This window comes from Pezoporus occidentalis, unplaced genomic scaffold, assembly GCF_034315485.1.
Source record: "Pezoporus occidentalis ecotype Australia unplaced genomic scaffold, CSIRO_AGI_Poc_V1 ctg896, whole genome shotgun sequence".
Lineage (NCBI taxonomy): Eukaryota > Metazoa > Chordata > Aves > Psittaciformes > Psittacidae > Pezoporus > Pezoporus occidentalis.
Genome location: NW_026916259.1, coordinates 1 through 24,099, shown reverse-complemented (window position 1 = coordinate 24,099; position 24,099 = coordinate 1). Strand labels below are relative to the sequence as shown.

Genomic DNA, 24,099 nt, shown 5'->3' with positions numbered 1-24,099 from the left:
CCTATCTCCATACCCATCCCCCATCCCATCCCAATCCCTATACCTTATATCCCATACCCTATACCTATCCCCATCCCCATTCCTATACCCCATCCCCATACCCCATATATATACCCATTCCGATACCCCATGCCATCCCCATATCCTATACCTATCCCCATCCCCATATCCCATCCCCCATACCTATCCCCATACCCATTCCTATACCCCATCCCATCCCCATACCCCATGCCATGCCTATCCCCATATGCCATACCCAAATCCCATCCCCATTCCTATACCCCATCCCATCCCCATATCCCATCCCCACCCCCCATATCCCATATCCCATCCCCCCCCATCCCTATACTCCATCTCATCCCCATATCCCATCACCATCCCCATCCTTATACCGCATGCCATCCCCATTCCTATACCCCATACCATCCCCATACCCCATTCCATCCCTATATCCCATCCCCATCCCCCATATCCCATCCCAATATTCCATCCCCATCCCTATACCCCATCCCATCCCCATCCCCCATTCCCATACCCCATCCCCATATCCCATCCCCATTCTTATACCGCATGCCATGCCATTACCTATATCCCATCCCCATCCCCCATATCCCATCCCCATACCCCATCTCCATCCCCCACATCCCATCCCCCATTCCCATCCCTATATCCCATCTCCATCCCCCATATCCCATCCCCCATCCCCATATTCCATCCCCATACCCCATATCCCCCCCATCCCCATACCCCATCCCCCATATCCCATATCCCTTACCCCATATCCCATCCCCATCCCCACCCCCCCCGCAGTGAAGGACGCCGACGGCGTGCTCTCCCGCTACAAGCGCATCCTGACCACGTTCCAGCGCCTGCAGAGCATGAGCCGCGCCTTCGCGCACCACCGCGTGGACCGCAACACCGTGGCGCTCACCACGCCCATCGCCGAGCTGCTCCTCGTGGCGCCCGAGAAGCTGGCCGAGGTGGGCGAGTTCGACCCCTCCAAGGAGCGCCTCCTCGAGTACTCGCGCCGCTGCTTCCTCGCCCTCGACCCCGCCACGCTCCAGAAGGTGCAGGCGCTCAAGAAGAGCAAACTCCTCCTGCCCATCACCTACCGCTTCAAGCGCTGAGCGCCCCGCGCGACACACACGGAAGGGACACAAACAGACCCAAGAGAGACACAAACGGACCCAAAATAGACACAAACGGACCCAAAATGGACACAAACGGACCCAAAATGGACACAAACGGACCCAAAATGGACACAAACGGACCCAAAAGAGACACAAACAGACCCAAAATAGACACAAACAGAGCCAAAACAGACACAGACCCAAAAGGGACAGAAACGGACACAAAATAGACACAAACGGACCCAAAATGGACACAAACGGACCCAAAATAGACACAAACAGAGCCAAAACAGACACAGACCCAAAAGGGACAGAAACGGACACAAAATAGACACAAACGGACCCAAAATGGACACAAACGGACCCAAAATAGACACAAACAGACCCAAAATAGACACAAACAGGGCCAAAATAGACACAAACGGACCCAAAATAGACACAGACCCAAAACAGACACAAACGGACCCGAAATGGACACAAACGGACCCAAAAGAGACACAAACGGACCCAAAAGAGACACAAACGGACCCAAAAGAGACACAAATAGGCCCAAACTGCTCCTGCCCATCACCTACCGCTTCAAGCGCTGAGCGCCCCGCGCGACACACACGAAAGGGACACAAACGGACCCAAAATGGACACAAACGGACCCAAAATGGACACAAACGGACCCAAAATGGACACAAACGGACCCAAAATGGACACAAACGGACCCAAAATGGACACAAACAGACCCAAAAGAGACACAAACGGACCCAAAAGGGACACAAACGGACCCAAAATGGACACAAATGGACCCAAAATGGACACAAATGGATCCAAAATAGACACAAACGGACCGAAAATGGACACAAACGGACCCAAAATAGACACAAACAGACCCAAAATAGACACACAGACCCAAAATAGACACAAACAGACCCAAAATAGACACAAACAGACCCAAAATAGACACAAACGGACCCAAAGGAGACACAAACGGACCCAAAATAGACGCAAACGGACCCAAAATAGACGCAAACGGACCCAAAATGGACACAAACGGACCCAAAATGGACACAAACGGACCCAAAATAGACACAAACAGACCCAAAATAGACACACAGACCCAAAATAGACACAAACAGACCCAAAATAGACACAAACAGACCCAAAATAGACACAAACGGACCCAAAGGAGACACAAACGGACCCAAAATAGACGCAAACGGACCCAAAATAGACGCAAACGGACCCAAAATGGACACAAACGGACCCAAAATGGACACAAACGGACCCAAAATAGACAAAACGGACCCAAAAAAGACACAGACGGACCCAAAACAGACACAGACCCAAAAGGGACAGAAACGGACCCAAAATAGACACAAACAGACCCAAAATGGACACAAACAGACCCAAAATAGACACAAACAGACCCAAAATAGACACACAGACCCAAAATAGACACACAGACCCAAAATAGACACAAACAGACACAAAATAGACACAAACGGACCCAAAGGAGACACAAACGGACCCAAAATGGACACAGACCCAAAAGGGACAGAAACGGACCCAAAATAGACACAGTCCCAAAACAGACACAGACCCAAAATAGACACAAACGGACCCAAAATAGACACAAACGGACCCAAAATGGACACAAACGGACCCAAAATGGACACAAACGGACCCAAAATGGACACAAACGGGCCCAAAAGGGACACAAACGGACCCAAAATGGACACAAACAGACCCAAAAGAGACACAAACGGACCCAAAAGGGACACAAACGGACCCAAAATGGACACAAATGGACCCAAAATGGACACAAATGGATCCAAAATAGACACAAACGGACCGAAAATGGACACAAACGGACCCAAAATAGACACAAACAGACCCAAAATAGACACACAGACCCAAAATAGACACAAACAGACCCAAAATAGACACAAACAGACCCAAAATAGACACAAACGGACCCAAAGGAGACACAAACGGACCCAAAATAGACGCAAACGGACCCAAAATAGACGCAAACGGACCCAAAATGGACACAAACGGACCCAAAATGGACACAAACGGACCCAAAATAGACACAAACAGACCCAAAATAGACACACAGACCCAAAATAGACACAAACAGACCCAAAATAGACACAAACAGACCCAAAATAGACACAAACGGACCCAAAGGAGACACAAACGGACCCAAAATAGACGCAAACGGACCCAAAATAGACACAAACGGACCCAAAATGGACACAAACGGACCCAAAATGGACACAAACGGACCCAAAATAGACAAAACGGACCCAAAAAAGACACAGACGGACCCAAAACAGACACAGACCCAAAAGGGACAGAAACGGACCCAAAATAGACACAAACAGACCCAAAATGGACACAAACAGACCCAAAATAGACACAAACAGACCCAAAATAGACACACAGACCCAAAATAGACACACAGACCCAAAATAGACACAAACAGACACAAAATAGACACAAACGGACCCAAAGGAGACACAAACGGACCCAAAATGGACACAGACCCAAAAGGGACAGAAACGGACCCAAAATAGACACAGACAGACCCAAAATGGACACAAACGGACCCAAAATAGACACAGTCCCAAAACAGACACAGACCCAAAATAGACACAAACGGACCCAAAATAGACACAAACGGACCCAAAGGAGACACAAACGGACCCAAAATGGACACAAACGGACCCAAAATGGACACAAACGGGCCCAAAAGGGACACAAACGGACCCAAAATGGACACAAACGGACCCAAAATGGACACAAACGGACCCAAAATAGACACAAACGGACCCAAAATAGACACAAACGGACCCAAAACAGACACAGACCCAAAAGGGCCAGAAACAGACCCAAAATAGACACAAACAGACCCAAAATAGAAACAAACAGACCCAAAATAGGCACAAACAGACCCAAAATAGACACAAACAGACCCAAAATAGACACAAACAGACCCAAAATGGACACAAACGGACCCAAAATGGACACAAACGGACCCAAAATAGACACAAACGGACCCAAACTCCTCCTGCCCATCACCTACAGCTTCAAGCGCTGAGCACCGCAATCCCAGAACAGACCCAAAAGAGACACAAACAGGCCCAAAAGAGACCAAAATAGACACAAACAGGCCCAAAATAGACACGAGCCCAAAATAGACACAAACGGACCCAAAATGGACACAAACAGGCCCAAAAGGGACACAAACAGACCCAAAAGGGACACAAATGGACCCAAAATGGACACAAACGGACCCAAAATAGACACAAACAGGCCCAAACTGCTCCTGCCCATCACCTACCGCTTCAAGCGCTGAGCGCCCCGCGCGACACACACGAAAGGGACACAAACAGACCCAAAATGGACACAAACGGACCCAAAATAGACACAAATGGACACAGACCCAAAATGGACACAAACGGACCCAAAATAGACACAAACAGACCCAAAAGTCACAAACGGACCCAAAATGGACACAAACCGGCCCAAAATAGACACAAACGGACCCGAAAGAGACACAAACGGACCCAAAAGAGACACAAACAGACCCAAAATAGACACAAACAGAACCAAAATAGAAACAAACAGACCCAAAATAGACACAAACGGACCCAAAATAGACACAAACGGACCCAAAATAGACACAAACGGACCCAAAATAGACACAGACCCAAAATAGACACAGACCCAAAATAGACACAGACCCAAAATGGACACAAACGGACCCAAAATGGACACAAACGGACCCAAAATAGACACAGTCCCAAAACAGACACAAACAGACCGAAAATAGACATAAACGGACCGAAAATAGACACAAACGGACCCAAAATAGACACAAACGGACCCAAACTCCTCCTGCCCATCACCTACCGCTTCAAGCGCTGAGCACGGCAACACCAGAACAGACCCAAAATAGACACAAACAGGCCCAAAATAGACACAAACAGGGCCAAAATAGACACAAACAGGGCCAAAATAGACACAAACGGACCCAAAATAGACACAGACCCAAAATAGACACAGACCCAAAATAGACACAGACCCAAAATAGACACAAACGGACCCAAAATGGACACAAACGGACCCAAAATGGACACAAACGGGCCCAAAATAGACACAAACGGACCCAAAATGGACACAAACGGACCCAAAATAGACAAAAACGGACCCAAAATGGACACAAACGGACCCAAAATGGACACAGTCCCAAAACAGACACAAACGGACCCAAAATAGACACGAACAGACCCAAAAGAGACACAAGCAGACCCAAAACAGACACAAACGGACCCAAAATAGACACAAACAGACCCAAAATAGACACAAACGGACCCAAAATAGACACAAACGGACCCAAACTCCTCCTGCCCATCACCTACCGCTTCAAGCGCTGAGCACCGCAATCCCAGAACAGACCCAAAATAGACACAAACAGGCCCAAAATGGACACAAACAGACCCAAAATGGACACAAACAGACCCAAAATGGACACAAACAGACCCCAAATAGACAAAGACCCAAAATAGACACAGACTCAAAAGGGACACAAACGGACCCAAAATTGACACAAACAGACACAAAATAGACACAAAGAGACCCAAAATAGACACAGACCCAAAATAGGCACAAACAGACCCAAAACCCCTCCAAATGACCCCAAAACCTGCCTGAGCCCCCCGCCCCCGGGACCCCTAACCCTGCCAGACCCCCCCAGGAGGGGGTGCAACCCGGAAAGCAGAAAACGGAGGTCAAAAACCACACAAAAAGGCGGAAAAACGGTCAATAAACGGTGAAAAACGGGCAAAACGCCTTGCTGGGGGGTCACGGGGGGTCAGGGGTCACGGCAACGGGTCAGGCGGGCGGAAAGAGCCGAAGTGGCCGCGGAAAGAGCCGAAGCGAGGGGGGCGGAAGGAGCCGAAGTTGCGCCGGAAAGAGCCGAAGCGAGGGGACCGGAAAGAGCCGAAGTTGCGCCGGAAAGAGCCGAAGCGAGGGGACCGGAAAGAGCCGAAGCGAGGGGACCGGAAAGAGCCGAAGTTGCGCCGGAAAGAGCCGAAGTGAGGGGACCGGAAAGAGCCGAAGCGAGGGGACCGGAAAGAGCCGAAGTTGTGCCGGAAAGAGCCGAAGTTGCGCCGGAAAGAGCCGAAGCGAGGGGACCGGAAAGAGCCGAAGTGAAGGGACCGGAAAGAGCCGAAGTTGCGCCGGAAAGAGCCGAAGCGAGGGGACCGGAAAGAGCCGAAGTCGCGCCGGAAAGAGCCGAAGTGAAGGGACCGGAAAGAGCCGAAGTGAAGGGACCGGAAAGAGCCGAAGTCGCGCCGGAAGGAGCCGAACCGGGTGTGTGTGGGGAGGCGGGCGGCCGGAAGCGGCCTCGTCGGACCCGGAGGCGCGGCCTAGGCCGTACGGAGCCTCCCAGGCAGCGCCCAACGGGAGGGGGAGCCGCGGTGCCGTGTCCGGTAACCGGAACCGGGGAGCGCCCCCCCCCCTTATCGGAAGTGGCGTAGCGGAAAGAGGCGGGGAGGAGCGTCGGGAAGAGCCGAGTGAGTTCGGCAAGGCCCGAGTGGTGTCGGAAAGAGCCGAAGGCGGCCGGAAGTTGCCGAGCGCGGGGCCGGAAGGGAGCGAGCGTTGCCGAGCGGGGGTCGGTGCCGCCGCGGCCTAGCGCGGGGTCGGAGCCGGGGACCGGGAGCCGAGGACCGGGGACCGGGGGGCGGGGCCGCCGTTAGCGCCTCCGCCATGTCGGACTTCGACGAGTTCGAGCGGCAGCTCAACGAGAACAAACAAGGTACCGGGACGGGCGGCCCCCGCCCCCCCCTTCCATGGGGGTACCGTGAGAGAGGGATGGGGGGAAGGGGCCTTCACCCCCCCCACCGATGTTGCCCTTCCCCCCCACCGCCCCCGTCTTGTTTTGGGGTGTTCGGGGGGGGACACCCCAATATGTGCCCCCCCCACCTCAATGTGGCCCTCATGTGACCCCTAATGTGACCCCCCATGTGACCCCCGTGCCCCTAGTTGCTCCCCCAATGTGCCCCCCCATACGCTCGTGTGCCCCCCAATGTGCCCCCCATACCCCCCATGTGCCCCCCAGTGTGCCCCCCATACCCCAATGTGGTCCTCATGTGACCCCCATGCCCCCAGTTGCTCCCCCAATGTCCCCCCATACCCCCGTGTGCCCCCCAATGTGCCCCCCATACCCCCCATGTGCCCCCCAATGTGCCCCCCATACCCCCCATGTGCCCCTCAATGTGCCCCCCATACCCCAATGTGGCCCTCATGTGACCCCCATGCCCCCAGTTGCTCCCCCAATGTGGCCCCCATACCCCCGTGTACCCCCAATGTGCCCCCCATGTGCCTCTCAATGTGCCCCCCATACCGCCGTGTGCCCCCCAATGTGCCCCCCATACCCCAATGTGGCCCTCATGTGACCCCCATGCCCCCACTTGCTCTCCCAATGTGCCCCCCATACCCCCGTGTGCCCCCCATACCCCCCATGTGCCCCTCAATGTGCCCCCCATACCCCCCATGTGCCCCTCAGTGTGCCCCCCATACCCCAATGTGGCCCTCATGTGACCCCCATGCCCCCAGTTGCTCCCCCAATGTGGCCCCCATACCCCCGTGTACCCCCAATGTGCCCCCCATGTGCCTCTCAATGTGCCCCCCATACCCCCGTGTGCCCCCCAATGTGCCCCCCATACCCCAATGTGGCCCTCATGTGACCCCCATGCCCCCACTTGCTCTCCCAATGTGCCCCCCATACCCCCGTGTGCCCCCCAATGTGCCCCCCATACCCCCCATGTGCCCCTCAATGTGCCCCCCATACCCCCCATGTGCCCCTCAGTGTGCCCCCCATACCCCAATGTGGCCCTCATGTGACCCCCATACCCCCAGTTGCTCCCCCAATGTGGCCCCCATACCCCCGTGTACCCCCATTGTGCCCCCCATACCCCCCATGTGCCTCTCAATGTGCCCCCCATACCCCCGTGTGCCCCCCAATGTGCCCCCCATACCCCAATGTGGCCCTCATGTGACCCCCATGCCCCCAGTTGCTCCCCCAATGTGCCCCCCATACCCTCGTGTGCCCCGTAATGTGCCCCCCTGTGCCCCCCAGTGTGCCCCCCATCCCCCAATGTGGCCCTCATGTGACCCCTAATGTGCCCCCCCATTTACCCCACTTGCCCCCCAACCTCAGTGTACCCCACATATCTCCTGATGTGCTCTCCATATCTCTATGTGCCCCCCATGTGACCCCTAATATGCCCCCCCATGTGACCCCCATGCCCCCAGTTGCTCCCCCAATGTAACCCCATGTGCCCCCCACTGCACCCCCCATACCCCAATGTGCCCTAATATACCCCCCTGTGCCCCCCAATGTAACCCCATACCCCAATGTAACCCTCATGTGACCCCCTAAGGTGCCCCCCCATTTACCCCCCTGTGCCCCCATCCCCAATGTACCCCCCATATCCCTATGTGCCCCCCCATACCCCAGTGTGCCCCCATGTGACTCCTATGCCCCCAGTTGCTCCCCCAATGTGCCCCCCATACCCCCCATGTGCCCCCCACTGTACCCCCATACCCCAATGTGCCCCCCGATATACCCCCATGTCCCCCATACCCCCATATACCCCCCTAATGTGCCCCCATACCCCCATGTGTCCCACACTGTGCCCCCATACCCCAATGTACTCTCCCATCCCAATGTGCCCCCCATATGCCCCCCAATGTACCCCCCATACCCCAGTGTGCTCCCCCATGTGCCCCCCCGTACCCCCATGTGTCCCCCCAATGTAGCTCCCCATACTCTCATGTGCCCCCCAATATGTCTCCCCCTACCCCAATGTGCCCCCCATCCCCAGTGTGCCCCTCATACCCCCATATGCCCCCAATGTCCCCCCCCATACCCCAGTGTGCTCCCCATGTGCCCCCCCAAATGTGCCGCCATACCCCCATGTGTCCCCTCAGCGTGCCCCCCATACCCCCCATGTGTCCTTTAATGCCCCCCCAATATGCCCCCATACCCCCATGTGCCCCTGAATGTGCACCCCCAAATGTGCCCTCGTACCCTCATGTGCCCCTTAATGTGCCCCCCCAGTGTGCCCCCTATACTCCCCCATGTACTCCTTAATGTGCCCCCCCAAATGTGACCCCATACCCCAATGTGCCCCCCATGTGCCCCTTAATGTGCCCCCCCAGTGTGCCCCCTATACTCCCCCATGTACTCCTTAATGTGCCCCCCCAAATGTGACCCCATACCCCAATGTGCCCCCCATGTGCCCCTTAATGTGCACCCCCAAATGTGACCCCATACCCCAATGTGCCACCCAGGTGCCCCTTAATGTGCCCCCCCAAATGTGACCCTATACCCTAATGTGCCCTCCCAGTGTGCCCCCTATACCCCACATGTGCCCCTGAATGTGCACCCCCAATGTGACCCCATACCCCCATGTGCCCCCCCAGTGTGCCCCCTATACCCCCCATGTACCCCTTAATGTGCCCCCCTCAGTGTGACCCCATACCCCCATGTGCCCCCCAATGTGAACCCCATACCCCCCCATGTACCCCTTAATGTGCCCCCCAGTGTGCCCACCATACCCCCATGTGCCCCACCCCAAACGTGACCCCATACCCCCATGTGCCCCCCATACCCCCCCATGTGCCCCTTAATGCGCCCCCAAATGTGCCCCCATGCCCCCATGTGCCCCCTCCAATGTGACCCCTTACCCCCATGTGCCCCCCCAGTGTGCCCCCCATACCCCCATGTGCCCCCCCACTGTGACCCCTTACCCCCATGTGCCCCCACAGTGTGCCCCCCATACCCCCAATGTGCCCCCCCAGTGTGACCCCTTACCCCCATGTCCCCCCCCATACCCCCATGTCCCCCCCCAATGTGCCCCCATACCCCCATGTCCCCCCCAATGTGCCCCCCTTACCCCCATGTGCCCCCCATACCCCCATGTGCCCCCAGAATGTGCCCCCCCTTAGGCCCGTGTCCCCCCCCAATGTGCCCCCCTTACCCCCATGTCCCCCCCAAATGTGCCCCCCCTTACGCCCGTGTCCCCCCCCAATGTGCCCCTGTACCCCCATGTACCCCCCAAGAAGCTGACCCCCCCCGATGCTGACCCTATGGGGGGGTTCCCATTGTGTGTGTGTGTATTGGGGTGCTCCTGACCCCCCCTTTCCCCCCCCCATAGAGCGGGACAAGGAGAACCGGCACCGCAAGCGCAGCCACAGCCGCTCCCGGAGCCGGGACCGGAAGCGCCGGAGCCGGAGCCGGGATCGCCGCAACCGGGATCAACGCAGCGTGTCCCGGGACCGCCGGCGGCGCCGGTACCGACCCCCCCCCCCCAAACCAGGGACCCCCCCCCCACCCCCCCAACCCCCATCCCTGCAGTAACCGGGGGTCCTGTCCCCCCACAGGTCACCCCTGAGCCTCTCGGGCCCCTTGAGGTGAGTGGGGGGGGGGGGGGGTGAGGGGAGGGGAAGGGGGAGACCCCCCCCAAATCACTTCTATTGCCCCCCGACACCCCTTTATTGCCCCCCAACATCCCTTTATTGCCCCCGACACCCCTTTATTGCCCTCCGACACCCCTTTATTGCCCTCCGACACCCCTTTATTGCCCCCGACACCCCTTTATTGCCCCCGACACCCCTTTCTTGCCCCCCGACACCCCTTTCTTGCCCCCCGACACCCCTTTCTTGCCCCCCGACACCCCCTTTCTTGCCCCCCGACACCCCCTTTATTGCCCCCAACACCCCTTTATTGCCCCCAACACGTTTTATTGTACCCAAGCTCTTCTATTGCCGACACCCCTTTATAGCCCCCCAACAACCCTTTATTGCCCCCCGACACCCCTTTATAGCCCCCCAACAACCCTTTATTGCCCCCCAACACTTCTTTATTGCACCCAAACTCTTCTATTGCCCCCCCCACACCCCTTTCTTCCCCCCTGACACCCCTTTATTGCCCCCCAACACTTCTTTATTGCACCCAAGCTCTTGTATTGCCCCCCCAACACCCCTTTCTTGCCCCCCCAACACCCCTTTATTGCCCCCGACACCCCTTTATTGCCCCCCAACACCCTTTTATTGCCCCCAAGCTCTTCTGTTGCCCTCAACCCCCCCCTTATTGCCCATCAACCCTTTTTATTGCCCCCAAACAACCTCCTGTTGCCCCAAAACCCTCCTTATTGCCCCCAAACCTCTCCCATTGCCCCCCCCCCCCCCCCCCCCAATCTCTCCTATTGCCCCCAAGTCCTGCTTACTGTCCCTAACCCCCAAGGCCTAATATTGACCCCAACCCCCTTCTTATTGCTCCTATTACCCCCCAACTCCTCCCCTATATCCCCCCATAACCCCTCTGTACCCCCCAAACCATCCCACTCGCCCCCCCTCTTTTGCCCCCCCCCAGAAGCTGCATGCAGGGGGGTCCCCATCGGCACTGGGGGACAAGTGGGGGGTGTCCCCCCCCTTTTCCTCACCCCTCACCCCTCTCTTCTCCCCCCCCCCCCCCCAGCCGCTCCCCCAGGCACGAGAAGAAGAAGAAGATCCGCAAATACTGGGACGTGCCCCCCCCGGGCTTCGAGCACATCACCCCCATGCAGTACAAAGCCATGCAAGGTACCCGAAACACCCCCAAATCACCCCAAAACCACCCTGAAACACCCCAAAACTACCCTGAAACAACCATTGCAAACCCCCCCCAATTGCAAACCGTCCCCCCATTATATCCCCCCATTGCAAACACCCCCATTGTACCCCCCATTGCAAACCGTCCCCCCATTGCAAACCCCCCCTATTGCAAACCCCCCCATTGTTCCCCCCCATTGCAAACTCCCCCAATTGCACACCCCCCCATTGTTCCCCCCCATTGTTCCCCCCCATTGTTCCCCCCCATTGTTCCCCCCCATTGTTCCTCCCCATTGCAAACCCCCCCCATTGTTGCCCCCCGTTGCAAACCCCCCCCATTGTTCCCCCCCATTGTTCCCCCCCATTGTGCCCCCCCATTGTGCCCCCCCATTGTTCCCCCCGTTGCAAACCCCCCCCATTGTTCCCCCCCATTGCAAACCCCCCCCATTGTGCCCCCCCATTGCAAACCCCCCCCATTGTGACCCCCATTGCAAACCCCCCGCATTGCAACCCCCCCCATTGTTCCCCCCCATTGCAAACCCCCCCATTGTTCCCCCCCATTGCAAACTCCCCCAATTGCACCCCCCCATTGTTCCCCCCCCATTGTTCCCCCCCATTGTTCCTCCCCATTGCAAACCCCCCCCATTGTTCCCCCCCCATTGCAACCCCCCCATTGTTCCCCCCCATTGCAAACCCCCCCCATTGTTCCCCCCCATTGTTCCCCCCCATTGTTCCCCCCCCATTGTTCCTCCCCATTGCAAACCCCCCCATTGTTGCCCCCCATTGTTGCCCCCCATTGCAAACCCCCCCATTGTGCCCCCCCATTGTTCCCCCCCATTGCAAACCCCCCCATTGTGCCCCCCCATTGCAAACCCCCCCCCATTGTTCCCCCCCATTGCAAACCCCCCCCGTTGTCCCCCCCCATTGCAAACCCCCCCCATTGTTCCCCCCCACTGCAACTCCCCCCATTTCAACCCCCCCCATTGTCCCCCCCCATTGTCCCCCCCATTGCAAAACCTCCCCCATTGTTCCCTCCATTTCCCCCCCCCCATTGTTCCCCCCCATTGCAACCCCCCCCATTGTTCCCTCCCCATTGCAAACCCCCTCGCCCCCCATTGTACCCCCCCACTGTAACCCCCCCTCCCTTGGCAGCGGCGGGGCAGATCCCGGCCACGGCTCTGCTGCCCACCATGACCCCGGACGGGCTCGCCGTGACCCCCACCCCTGTGCCCGTGGTGGGGAGCCAGATGACGCGCCAGGCCCGGCGCCTCTACGTGGGCAACATCCCCTTCGGCATCACCGAGGTGGGGCGAGGGGGGAAATGGGGGTTTGGGAGGGGGAAATAGGGGTTTTGAGGGGGGAAATGGGGGTTTTGAGGGGGGGAAATGGGGGTTTGGGAGGGGAAAATGGGGGTTTTGAGGGGGGAAATGGGGGTTTTGAGGGGGGAAATGGGGGTTTGGGAGGGGAAAATGGGGGTGTTGAGGGGGGAAATGGGGGTGTTGAGGGGGGAAATGGAGGTTTTGAGGGGGGAAAGGGGGTTTTGGGAGGGGGAAATGGGGGTTTGGGAGGGGGAAATGGGGGTTTGGGAGGGGAAAATGGGGGTTTTGAGGGGGGAAATGGGGGTTTTGGGGGAGGGGAAATAGGGGTTTGGGAGGGGAAAATGGGGGTTTTGAGGGGGGAAATGGGGGTTTGGGGGGGGGAAATGGGGGTTTGGGAGGGGGAAATGGGGGTTTTGAGGGGGGAAATGGGGGTTTGGGAGGGGAAAATGGGGGTTTGGGGAGGGGGAAATGGGGTTTGGGGAGGGGGAAATGGGGGTTTTGAGGGGGGAAATGGGGGTTTGGGGGGGGAATGGGGGTTTTGAGTGGGGAAATGGGGGTTTTGAGTGGGGAAATGGGGGTTTTGGGGGGAAATGGGGGTTTGGGAGGGGGAAATGGGGTTTTGTTAGGGGGAAATGGTGGTTTTGGTGTGGGAAATGGGGTTTGGGAGGGGGAAATGGGGGTTTTGAGGGGGGAAATGGGGGTTTGGGGGGGGAATGGGGGTTTTGAGTGGGGAAATGGGGGTTTTGAGTGGGGAAATGGGGGTTTTGGGGGGAAATGGGGGTTTGGGAGGGGGAAATGGGGTTTTGTTAGGGGGAAATGGTGGTTTTGGTGTGGGAAATGGGGTTTGGGAGGGGGAAATGGGGGTTTTGAGGGTGGAAAATGGGGTTTGGGGAGGGGGAAATGGGGTTTGGGGAGGGGGAAATGGGGGTTTTGAGGGGGGAAAGGGGGTTTTGGGAGGGGGAAAGGGGGGTTTGGGGGGGGAAATGGGGGTTTTGGGGGGGGAATGGGGTTTGGGGAGGGGGAAATGGGGGTTTTGAGGGGGGAAAGGGGGTTTTGAGGGGGGAAAGGGGGTTTTGGGAGGGGGAAAGGGGGGTTTGGGGGGAAATGGGGGTTTTGAGGGGGGAATTGGGGGTTTGAGGGAGGGGAAATGGGGGTTTTGAGGAGGGGAAATGGGGTTTTGGGAGGGGAAATGAGTTTTTTGTGGAGGAGAATGGTTTTTTTGGGGGGAAATGGGGGTTTGGAGGCGAAACAGGGTTTAGAGGGTGGAAAGGGGAGTTTTGGGGAGTGGACATGTTTTTTTTTGGGGGGGAATGTTTTTTTTGGGGGGAAATGGGATTTTGGGGAGGGGAAATTTTTTTTTTGGGGGGGAAATGGGATTTTGGGGGGGTAATGGGGGTTTTTGGGGTCTCCGTTCCCGGCGCCCATTGCCATTGTCCCCCCTGCAGGAGGCCATGATGGACTTCTTCAACGCCCAGATGCGCCTGGGGGGGCTGACGCAGGCCCCCGGCAACCCCGTCCTGGCTGTGCAGATCAACCAGGACAAGAACTTCGCCTTCCTGGAGGTACCCCCGGCTCCCTCCCACCCCGTGGGGGGGGTTTGGATCCCCTGATATAAGGGGACCCCCCCCACTTTGTGGTTCTTTCCCCCTCGGCAGTTCCGCTCTGTGGATGAGACCACGCAGGCCATGGCTTTCGATGGGATCATTTTCCAAGGGCAGTCGCTGAAGATCCGGCGGCCCCACGATTACCAACCGCTGCCTGGGATGTCCGAGAACCCCTCGGTCTACGTGCCCGGTGAGGGGGGGGCTGAAGCACCCCCAAAACCACCCTGAAACGCCCCCAAACACTGAAAAACGCCCTGAAACGTCCCAAAACCACCCTGAAACGCCTCAAAACCACTGAAAAACACCCTGAAACGTCCCAAAACCACTGAAAAACACCCTTAAATGTCCCCAAACCACCCTGAAACGCCCCTAAAACCCTGAAAAACGCCCTGAAATGTCCCAAAACCACCCTGAAACGCCCCCAAAACCCTGAAAAACACCCTGAAACGTCCCAAAACCACCCAAAAACACCCTTAAATGTCCCAAAACCACCCTGAAATGCCCCCAAAACCCTGAAAAACGCCCTGAAACGTCCCAAAACCACCCTGAAACGCCCCCAAAACCCTGAAAAACACCCTGAAACGTCCCAAAACCACCCTGAAACGCCCCAAAACCCTGAAAAACGCCCTGAAACACCCCCAAACCATCCTGAAATGCCCACAAATCACTGAAAATCGCCCTGAAACGCCCCTAAAACACTGAAAAACGCCCTGAAACATCCCAAAACCACCCTGAAATGCCCCAAAACAACTGAAAAACGCCCTGAAATGCCCCAAAACGCACCCGAAACACAGAAAAACGCCCTGAAACGTCCCTAAAACCACCTTGAAACACCCCAAATACACTGAAAAATGCCCTGACATGTCCCAAAACCACCCTGAAACGCCCCCAAAACCCTGAAAAACGCCCTGAAACGTCCCAAAACCACCCTGAAACGCCCCCAAAACCCTGAAAAACACCCTGAAACGTCCCAAAACCACTGAAAAACACCCTTAAATGTCCCAAAACCACCCTGAAATGCCCCCAAAACCCTGAAAAACGCCCTGAAACGTCCCAAAACCACCCTGAAACGCCCCCAAAACCCTGAAAAACACCCTGAAACGTCCCAAAACCACCCTGAAACGCCCCAAAACGCTGAAAAACGCCCTGAAACATCCCCAAACCATCCTGAAATGCCCACAAATCACTGAAAATCGCCCTGAAACGCCCCTAAAACACTGAAAAACGCCCTGAAACATCCCAAAACCACCCTGAAATGCCCCCAAAACAACTGAAAAACGCCCTGAAATGCCCCAAAAACGCACCTGAAACACAGAACAACGCCCTGAAACGTCCCTAAAACCACCTTGAAACACCCCAAATACACTGAAAAATGCCCTGACATGTCCTAAAACCACCCTGAAACGCCCCCAAAACCCTGAAAAACGCCCTGAAACGTCTCAAAACCACCCTGAAATGACCCCAAAACACTGAAGAATGCTCTGAAATGCCCCAAAACGCCCCAAAACACTGAAAAACACCCTGAAATGCCCCGAAAACAACCTTGAAACACCCCCAAAACACTGACAAACACCTTGAAATGCCCCGAAAAACACCGTAAAATGCCCCAAAACTCCCCCAAAATGCCCTAAAATGCCCCCAAACCCACCCTGAAACGCCCCAAAACAACTCTAAAACAACCCTGAACCAGCCTGAAAAGACAAAAAAATGACCTGAAAACCACCCTGAAACGCCCCGAAACGTCCCAAAAACACCAAAAACGCCCCGAAAATGACCCCGAAACTTCCCAAAACGCCCCCAAAACCACCCTGAAAATCACCATTGAAACGCCCCTAAACGCCCTGAAAACCTCCCTGAAACGCCCCCAAAACCACCCTGAAATGCTCCAAAAACACTGAAAACACTGAAAAACACCCTGAAATGCCGCAAAACGCTCTGAAACACCCCGAAAACACCAAAAAAATGCCCCCAAACCCACCCTGAAATGCCCCCAAATGCATCAAAACCACCCTGAAATGCCCTAAAACGCCCTGAAAAAACCAAAACCGCCCCCCAAATGACCCTGAAACACCTCCAAACCACCCAAATCCATCCCCAAACCACCCTGAAACACCCCAAAATACCTTGAAACACCCCAAAATGCCCCTGAAACACCCCAAAATACCCCTGAAGCACCCCCAAAACCCTCCAAACGCTGCCCGGGATGACCAAGAGCCCCATGTGCTGGGTGAGGAGGGCCTGAAACACCCAAAACACCCTTGAAACACCCCAAACCCACCCTAAAACACCTCGAAACACCCCTGAACACCCCAAAACCACTCTGAAACACGCTAAAACACCTCAAAACACCCCGAAACCACTCTGAAACACTCCCAAACACCCCAAAACCACCCTAAAACGCCTCAAAACACCTCGAAACCACTCTGAAACACCCTAAAACACCTCAAAACACCCCAAAACCACTCTGAAACCCCCTAAACCACCTCGAAACACCCTGAAACCACTCTAAAGCACCCTAAACCACCTCGAAACATCCCTGAACACCCCGAAACCACCCTAAAACACATCGAAACACCCCAAAACCACTCTAAAACGCCGTGGAACACCCTGAAACCACCCCAGAACCACCCCAGAACACCCTAAACCACCTCAGATCACCCCAAAACCAACCCTAAACCACCCCAAAACCCACCCTAAACACCTAACTCCCCCCCAAAGCACCCCTAAACACCCGCAAACGCCTACAGAACACCCCTGGAACACCCTCAAAACGCCCTGAAACACCCCAAACTGTTCCAAAACACCCCCAAAAGGCCCCCAAACCACCCCGAAACAACCCTGAAACACCCAAAACCACCCCAAAGGCCCCCCAAAACCCCTTTGTTCTCACCCCCGTGTCCCCCCCCAATGCAGGTGTTGTCTCCACCGTGGTCCCCGACTCCGCTCACAAGCTCTTCATCGGGGGTCTCCCCAATTACCTGAACGATGACCAGGTAAGGGGGGGGGCCCCAACACCCCAAAAATGGGGGGGACCCCCCAGTCCCACCTCCCGAACTTGGGGTCCCCATGGGATGGGGTGGGAATGGGTGGTGATGGTGATGGTTGGGGGGGGGTTCCTCGTTCCGTGGGGGTGGGGGAGTGTCCCTGGTGCCAAGGGGGGGTCCCAAAGGTTTTGGGGTGTCCCCCCCCCAGGTGAAGGAGCTGCTGACGTCCTTTGGGCCCCTCAAAGCCTTCAACCTGGTGAAGGACAGCGCCACCGGGCTCTCCAAGGGGTACGCGTTCTGCGAGTACGTGGACATCAACGTCACCGACCAGGTACCCCAAAAACACCCCGAAGGCACCCCAAACCAGCCCCAAAACTAACCCAAAACACCCCGAAAACAACCCAAAACACCCCAAAACTAACCCAAAACAGCTCAAAACACCCCAAAACCACCCCTAAAGCAACCCAAAACACCCCAAAACTAACCAAAACCAGCCCAAAACACCCCAAAACCACCCTGAAAGCAACCCAAAACACCCCAAAACTGACCCAAAACACCCTGACACTAACCCAAAACACCCCAAAAACACCCAAAAAGCACCCCAAAACAACCCAAAACATCCTGAAACCAACCCAAAACACCCCGAAACCAACCCAAAACACCCCAAAACCAACCCAAAACAGCCTGAAACCAACTCCAAAACCACCCCAAAACACCTCAAAAACAACTCAAAACACCCTAAATTCCCTCAAGAGATCCCCCAAACCACCCTAAAACACCTAGAAACAACCCTCAAACACCTGAAACAGCTCCAGAACACGCCAAAACCAACCCCAAAACACCTCAAGAGAACACCGAAACCGCCCCAAAACACCTTAAGAAAACCCCAAACCCAACCCAAAACACCTCAAGTGACCCCCCAAACCCCTGAAAAAGCCCCCGAACAACTCACAAACACCCCAGGATACCCTAAAACACCTCAAGAGAACCCCAAAACCAGCCCCAAACAACCCCCACACAACCCAGAACACATCAAAACACCTCACAAACCCCCCAGAACACCCCAGAACACCCCAAAACACCTCAAGAGAACCCCCAAACCACCCCAACACACCTCAAGAAAAGCCTGAAACAGCCCTAAAACACCTCACAAAGTCCAGAACACCCCAAAACCAACCCAAAACACCCTGAAACACCTCAAGAGAACCCCCAAAACACCTCACAAACACCCCAGAAAACCCCAAAACACCTCAAGAGAACCCCGAAACAGTCCCGAAACACCTCACAAACACGCCAAAACCAGCCCAAAACACCCCAAAACACCTCACGTGAACCCCAAAACCACCCCAAAGCAACCCAGAAACACCCCACAACACCCAAAACAGCCCCTGGGACCCCAAAACACCCCCTTTGGGCCCCAAACCCCCACCTGGGACCCCAAAACACCAAAAACCACCCCATGGGACCCTCAAGATACCCCCAGGATCTTCAAACACCCTATGTGGACCCCAAAACACCCATTAGAGCCCCCAAAACACCCCTTGGGACCCCAAACCCCCCCATGGGGACCCCAAAAGCAGGCACTGGGGACCCCAAAACCCCCATTGGGACCCCAACCGCCCCCATGGGGACCCCCAAAACACCCATTGGGGACCCCAAAAACACCCATTGGGACCCCAACCCCCCCCTTGGGACCCCAAAACACCCATTAGAGCACCCAACCCTCCCCATGGGGACCTGAAAACACCCACTGGGGACCTGAACCCTCCCGCCCAGGGACCCCAAAATCACCCCTGAGGACCCAAATCACTCATCGGGGACCACAAAACACCCATTAGACCCCCCAAAACCCCCCTTGGGACCCCGGAACATCCTTTGGGACCCAAAAAGCACCCATTGTTGACCCCAAAACACCAAATAGAACCCCCAAAACACGCCTTGGGACCCCAAAATCCTCTCTGGGGAACCCAAAACCCCCCTTGGGACCCCAAAACACCAGTTAAGAGACCCCCAAGCCCCCCATAGGGACTCCAAAATCCCCCATGGGGACCCCAAAACCCCCCAAGGGGACCCCACCCCCCCCGGGGACCCCAAAACCCTCCGTGGGGACCCCAAACCCCCCTTGGGGACCCCAAAACCCCCCATGGGGACCCCAGAAACACACATTGGGGACCCCAAAACCCAACCTGGGACCCCAAAATCCCCCTTGGGACCTCAAAATCCCCCGTGGGGACCCCAGAAACTTGCATTGGGGCCCCCAAAACCCAACCTGGGACCCCAAAATCCCCCTTGGGACCTCAAAATCCCCCGTGGGGACCCCAGAAACTTGCATTGGGGCCCCCAAAAACCAACCTGGGACCCCAAAACACCACAATGGACCCCAACCCCCCCCTCAAATGGTGTTGGTGACCCCCCCTTTCCATGCCCCCCCCCCAGGCCATCGCGGGGCTCAATGGGATGCAGTTGGGGGACAAGAAGCTCCTGGTGCAAAGGGCCAGTGTGGGGGCCAAGAACGCCACCCTGGTGAGTGGGGGGGGGCACACTTGGGGTGACCCCCCCATTATGGGGGGGGCACTTTGGGGGTGTCAGAGGGTCCTATTTTGGGGGGGGTATCCCCTGTTTGGGGTCCTATTGGATGGCGGGGGGGGGAGTCCTGTGGGACCGCCTTGGTTGTGTCCTATGGGGTTTGGGGGTACCCAGGTCCTGGTTTGGGGGTGGGATTGGGGATTTAGGGTCACTGGGGGGGGGGGGGTATCCCTGGTGTTGGTGGGAATGGGGAGGGCTTGGCCATAGGGCCCTATGGATGGGGGTAGCCAGCATTCCCAACCCTCTTGGGGGTGGGGGGAGTGATGCCAGTAGGGATGTGGGTGGGATCTGGTCCCATTTAACAGGGTTTGGGTGCTATTGGGTCCTATAATAGGGTTTGGGTCTGATTTAACAGGGTTTGGGTGCTGTTGGGTCCTATAATAGGGTTTGGGTCTGATTTAACAGGGCTTGGGTGCTGTTGGGTCCTATAATAGGGTTTGGGTCTGATTTAACAAGGTTTGGGTGCTATTGGGTCCTATAATAGGGGTTGGGTCTGATTTAGCAGGGTTTGGGTTCTGTTGGGTCCTATAATAGGGTTTGGGTCTGATTTAACAGGATTTGGGTGCTGTTGGGTCCTATAATAGGGTTGGGTGCTATATGGTCCTGTTTAATAGGTTTTGGGTCTGATTTAACAGGGTTTGGGTGCTGTTGGGTCCTATAATAGGGTTTGGGTCTGATTTAACATGGTTTGGGTGCTGTTGGGTCCTGTTTAATAGGGTTTGGGTCTGATTTAACAGGGTTTGGGTTCTATTGGTTCCCATAATAGGGTTTGGGTCTGATTTAACAGGGCTTGGGTGCTTTTGGCCCCTATAATAGGGTTTGGGTCTGATTTAACAGGGTTTGGGTGCTACTGGGTCCTATAATAGGGCTTGGGTCTGATTTAACAGGGTTTGGGTCCTATAATAGGGTTTGGGTCTGATTTAACAGGGTTTGGGTACTATTGGGTCCTATAATAGGGTTGGGTGCTATTGGGTCCTGTTTAATAGGTTTTGGGTCTGATTTAACAGGGTTTGGGTGCTGTTGGGTCCTGTTTAATAGGGTTTGGGTCTGATTTAACAGGGTTTGGGTTCTATTGGTTCCCATAATAGGGTTTGGGTCTGATTTAACAGGGCTTGGGTGCTTTTGGGCCCTATAATAGGGTTTGGGTCTGATTTAACAGGATTTGGGTGCTACTGGGTCCTATAATAGGGTTTGGGTCTGATTTAACAGGGTTTGGGTGCTGTTGGGTCCTGTTTAATAGGGTTTGGGTCTGATTTAGCAGGGTTTGGGTTCTGTTGGGTCCTATAATAGGGTTTGGGTCTGATTTAACGGGGTTTGGGTTCTGTTGGGTCCTATAATAGTGTTTGGGTCTGATTTAACAGGGTTTGGGTGCTATTGGGTCCTATAATAGGGTTTGGGTCTGATTTAACAGGATTTGGGTGCTGTTGGGTCCTATAATAGGGTTTGGGTCTGATTTAACAGGGTTTGGGTACTATTGGGTGCTGTAACAGGGTTTGGGTGCTATTGGTCCTATTTAATAGGGTTTGGGTCTGATTTAACAGGTTTTGGGTGCTATTGGGTCCTATAATAGGGTTTGGGTCTGATTTAGCAGGGTTTGGGTGCTATTGGGTCCTATAATAGGGTTTGGGTCTGATTTAGCAGGGTTTGGGTGCTTTTGGGTCCTATTTAATAGGGTTTGGGTGCTTCTTGCTCTCGTTTAATGGGATTTGGGTCCCGTTTAATGTGGATTGGGTCCCATTTAACGGGGTTTGGGTCCCATTTAATGGGGTCTAGGTACTCTTGGGTTCCATTTAACGGGGTTTGGTTCCCATTTAACAAGGTTTGGGTGCTGTTGGGTTCCATTTAATGGGGTTTGGGTCCCATTTAACATGGTTTGGTTCCCATATAATGGGGTTTAGGTGCTATTGGGTCCCATTTAATGGGGTTTGGGTCCCATTTAATGGGGTTTGGATGCTATTGGGCTCCATTTATCAGGGTTTGGGTCCCATTTAACGGGGTTTGGGTCCCATTTAATGGGGTTTGGGTGCAGTCTGGTGTCTCCCCACCCCCTTGGGGCCAGGTAGCTCAGGAGAGTGCAGTGGTGTCTATGGGGTGCATTAGTGTCTATGGGGGTACATTGGTGTATGGGGGGGTGCATTGGTGTGTATGGGTACATTGGTGTGTATGGGGGTGCATTGGTCTATGGGGGGGTGCATTGGTGTGTATGGAGGATGCACTGGTGTCTATGGGGGTGCATTGCTGTGTATGGGGGTGCATTGCTGTCTATGGGGCACAGTCATTCCTAGGGGTGCGTTGGTGTCTGGGGGGGTGCATTGGTGTCTATGGGGGGTGCATTGGTGTCTATGGGGTACATTGGTGTGTATGGAGGATGCATTGGTGTCTATGGGGGTGCATTGGTGTGTATGGGGCGCAGTCATTCCTAGGGGTGCATCGGTGTCTATGGGGGGTGCTTTGGTGTCTATGGGGGGTGCGTTGGTGTCTATGGGGGGTGCGTTGGTGTCTATGGGTGCAGTGGTTCCTAGGGGTCCATTGGTGTCTATAGGGGGCGCATTGGTGTCTATGGGGCACACTGGTGTCTATGGGGGTGCATTGCTGTGTATGGGGCACAGTCATTCCTAGGGGTGCATTGGTGTCTATGGGGGGTGCTTTGGTGTCTATGGGGGGTGCGTTGGTGTCTATAGGGGGCGCATTGGTGTCTATGGGGGTGCATTGGTGTGTATGGAGTGCAGTCATTCCTAGGGGTGCGTTGGTGTCTATGGGGTGCACTGGTGTCTATGGGGCATGGTCATTCCTAGGGGTGCATTGGTGTCTGTGGGGGTGCATTGGTGCCTATGGGGTGCATCGGTGTCTATGGGGCACAGTGATGTTTATGGAGTGCATTGGTGTCTATGGGACACAGTGGAGTGGTGTGTACGGGAGTACATTGGTGTCTATGGGGGTGCAGTGGTATCTATGGGGTGCAGTGGTATCTATGCGGTGCAGTGGTGTGCATGGGGGTACATTGGTGTCTGTGGGGGTGCATTGGTGCCTATGGGGTACATTGGTGTCTGTGGGGATGCATTGGTGTCTATGGGGGTGCATTGGTACCTATGGGGTACATTGGTATCTATGGGGTGGAGCAGTGTCTAAGGGGCACAGTGGTGTCTATGGGGTACATTGGTATCTATGGGGCGGAGCAGTGTCTAAGGGGCACAGTGGTGTCTATGGGGTACATTGGTATCTATGGGGGTGCATTGGTGTCTATGGGGTACATTGGTGTGTATGGGGGTGCATTGGTGTCTATGGGGCGCAGTGGTGTCTATGGGGTACATTGGTATCTATGGGCCGGAGCAGCGTCTCTGGGGCACAGTGGTGTCTATGGGGTACATTGGTACCTATGGGGGTGCATTGGTGTCTATGGGGTAAATTGATGTGTATGGGGGTGCATTGGTGTCTATGGGGCGCAGTGGTGTCTATGGGGTACATTGGTATCTATGGGCCGGAGCAGCGTCTCTGGGGCACAGTGGTGTCTGTGGGGTACATTGGTATCTATGGGGGTGCATTGGTGTCTATGGGGTAAATTGATGTGTATGGGGGTACACTGGTATCTATGGGGTACGTTGGTATCTATGGGGCGGAGCAGTGTCTGTGGGGGTGCATTGATGTCTGTGGGGTCCATTGGCATCTATGGGGGTGCATTGATGTCTATGGGGTACATTGGCATCTATGGGGGTGCATTGATGTCTGTGGGGTGCAGTGGTATTTATGGGGTACATTGGCATCTATGGGGTGCATTGGTGTCTATGGGGCACAATGGTGTCTGTGGGTTGCATTGGTACCT

The 24,099-nt window shown here is 55.4% G+C and overlaps 2 protein-coding genes across 2 annotated transcripts; both read left to right on the top strand.

Annotated features, from left to right (window-relative positions):
• The first annotated feature begins 800 nt into the window (after nt 1-800).
• Nucleotides 801-1,138, top strand: CCDC106 (coiled-coil domain containing 106). Its single transcript, XM_062604960.1, has one exon. The coding sequence runs from the start codon at nt 879-881 to the stop codon at nt 1,125-1,127; it is 249 nt and encodes an 82-aa protein (XP_062460944.1). The 5' UTR covers nt 801-878; the 3' UTR covers nt 1,128-1,138.
• Nucleotides 1,139-6,708: 5,570 nt separating this feature from the next.
• On the top strand, nt 6,709-20,277 carry U2AF2 (U2 small nuclear RNA auxiliary factor 2; the record flags this gene model as incomplete). Its single annotated transcript, XM_062604959.1, has 10 exons — nt 6,709-6,945; nt 10,352-10,487; nt 10,578-10,607; nt 11,674-11,777; nt 12,939-13,090; nt 14,551-14,667; nt 14,761-14,899; nt 17,623-17,702; nt 17,902-18,024; nt 20,130-20,277. Coding segments are annotated over exons 1-10 (1,078 nt in total), but the record flags the coding sequence as incomplete, so codon positions are not given.
• Between the last annotated feature and the right edge of the window lie 3,822 nt (nt 20,278-24,099).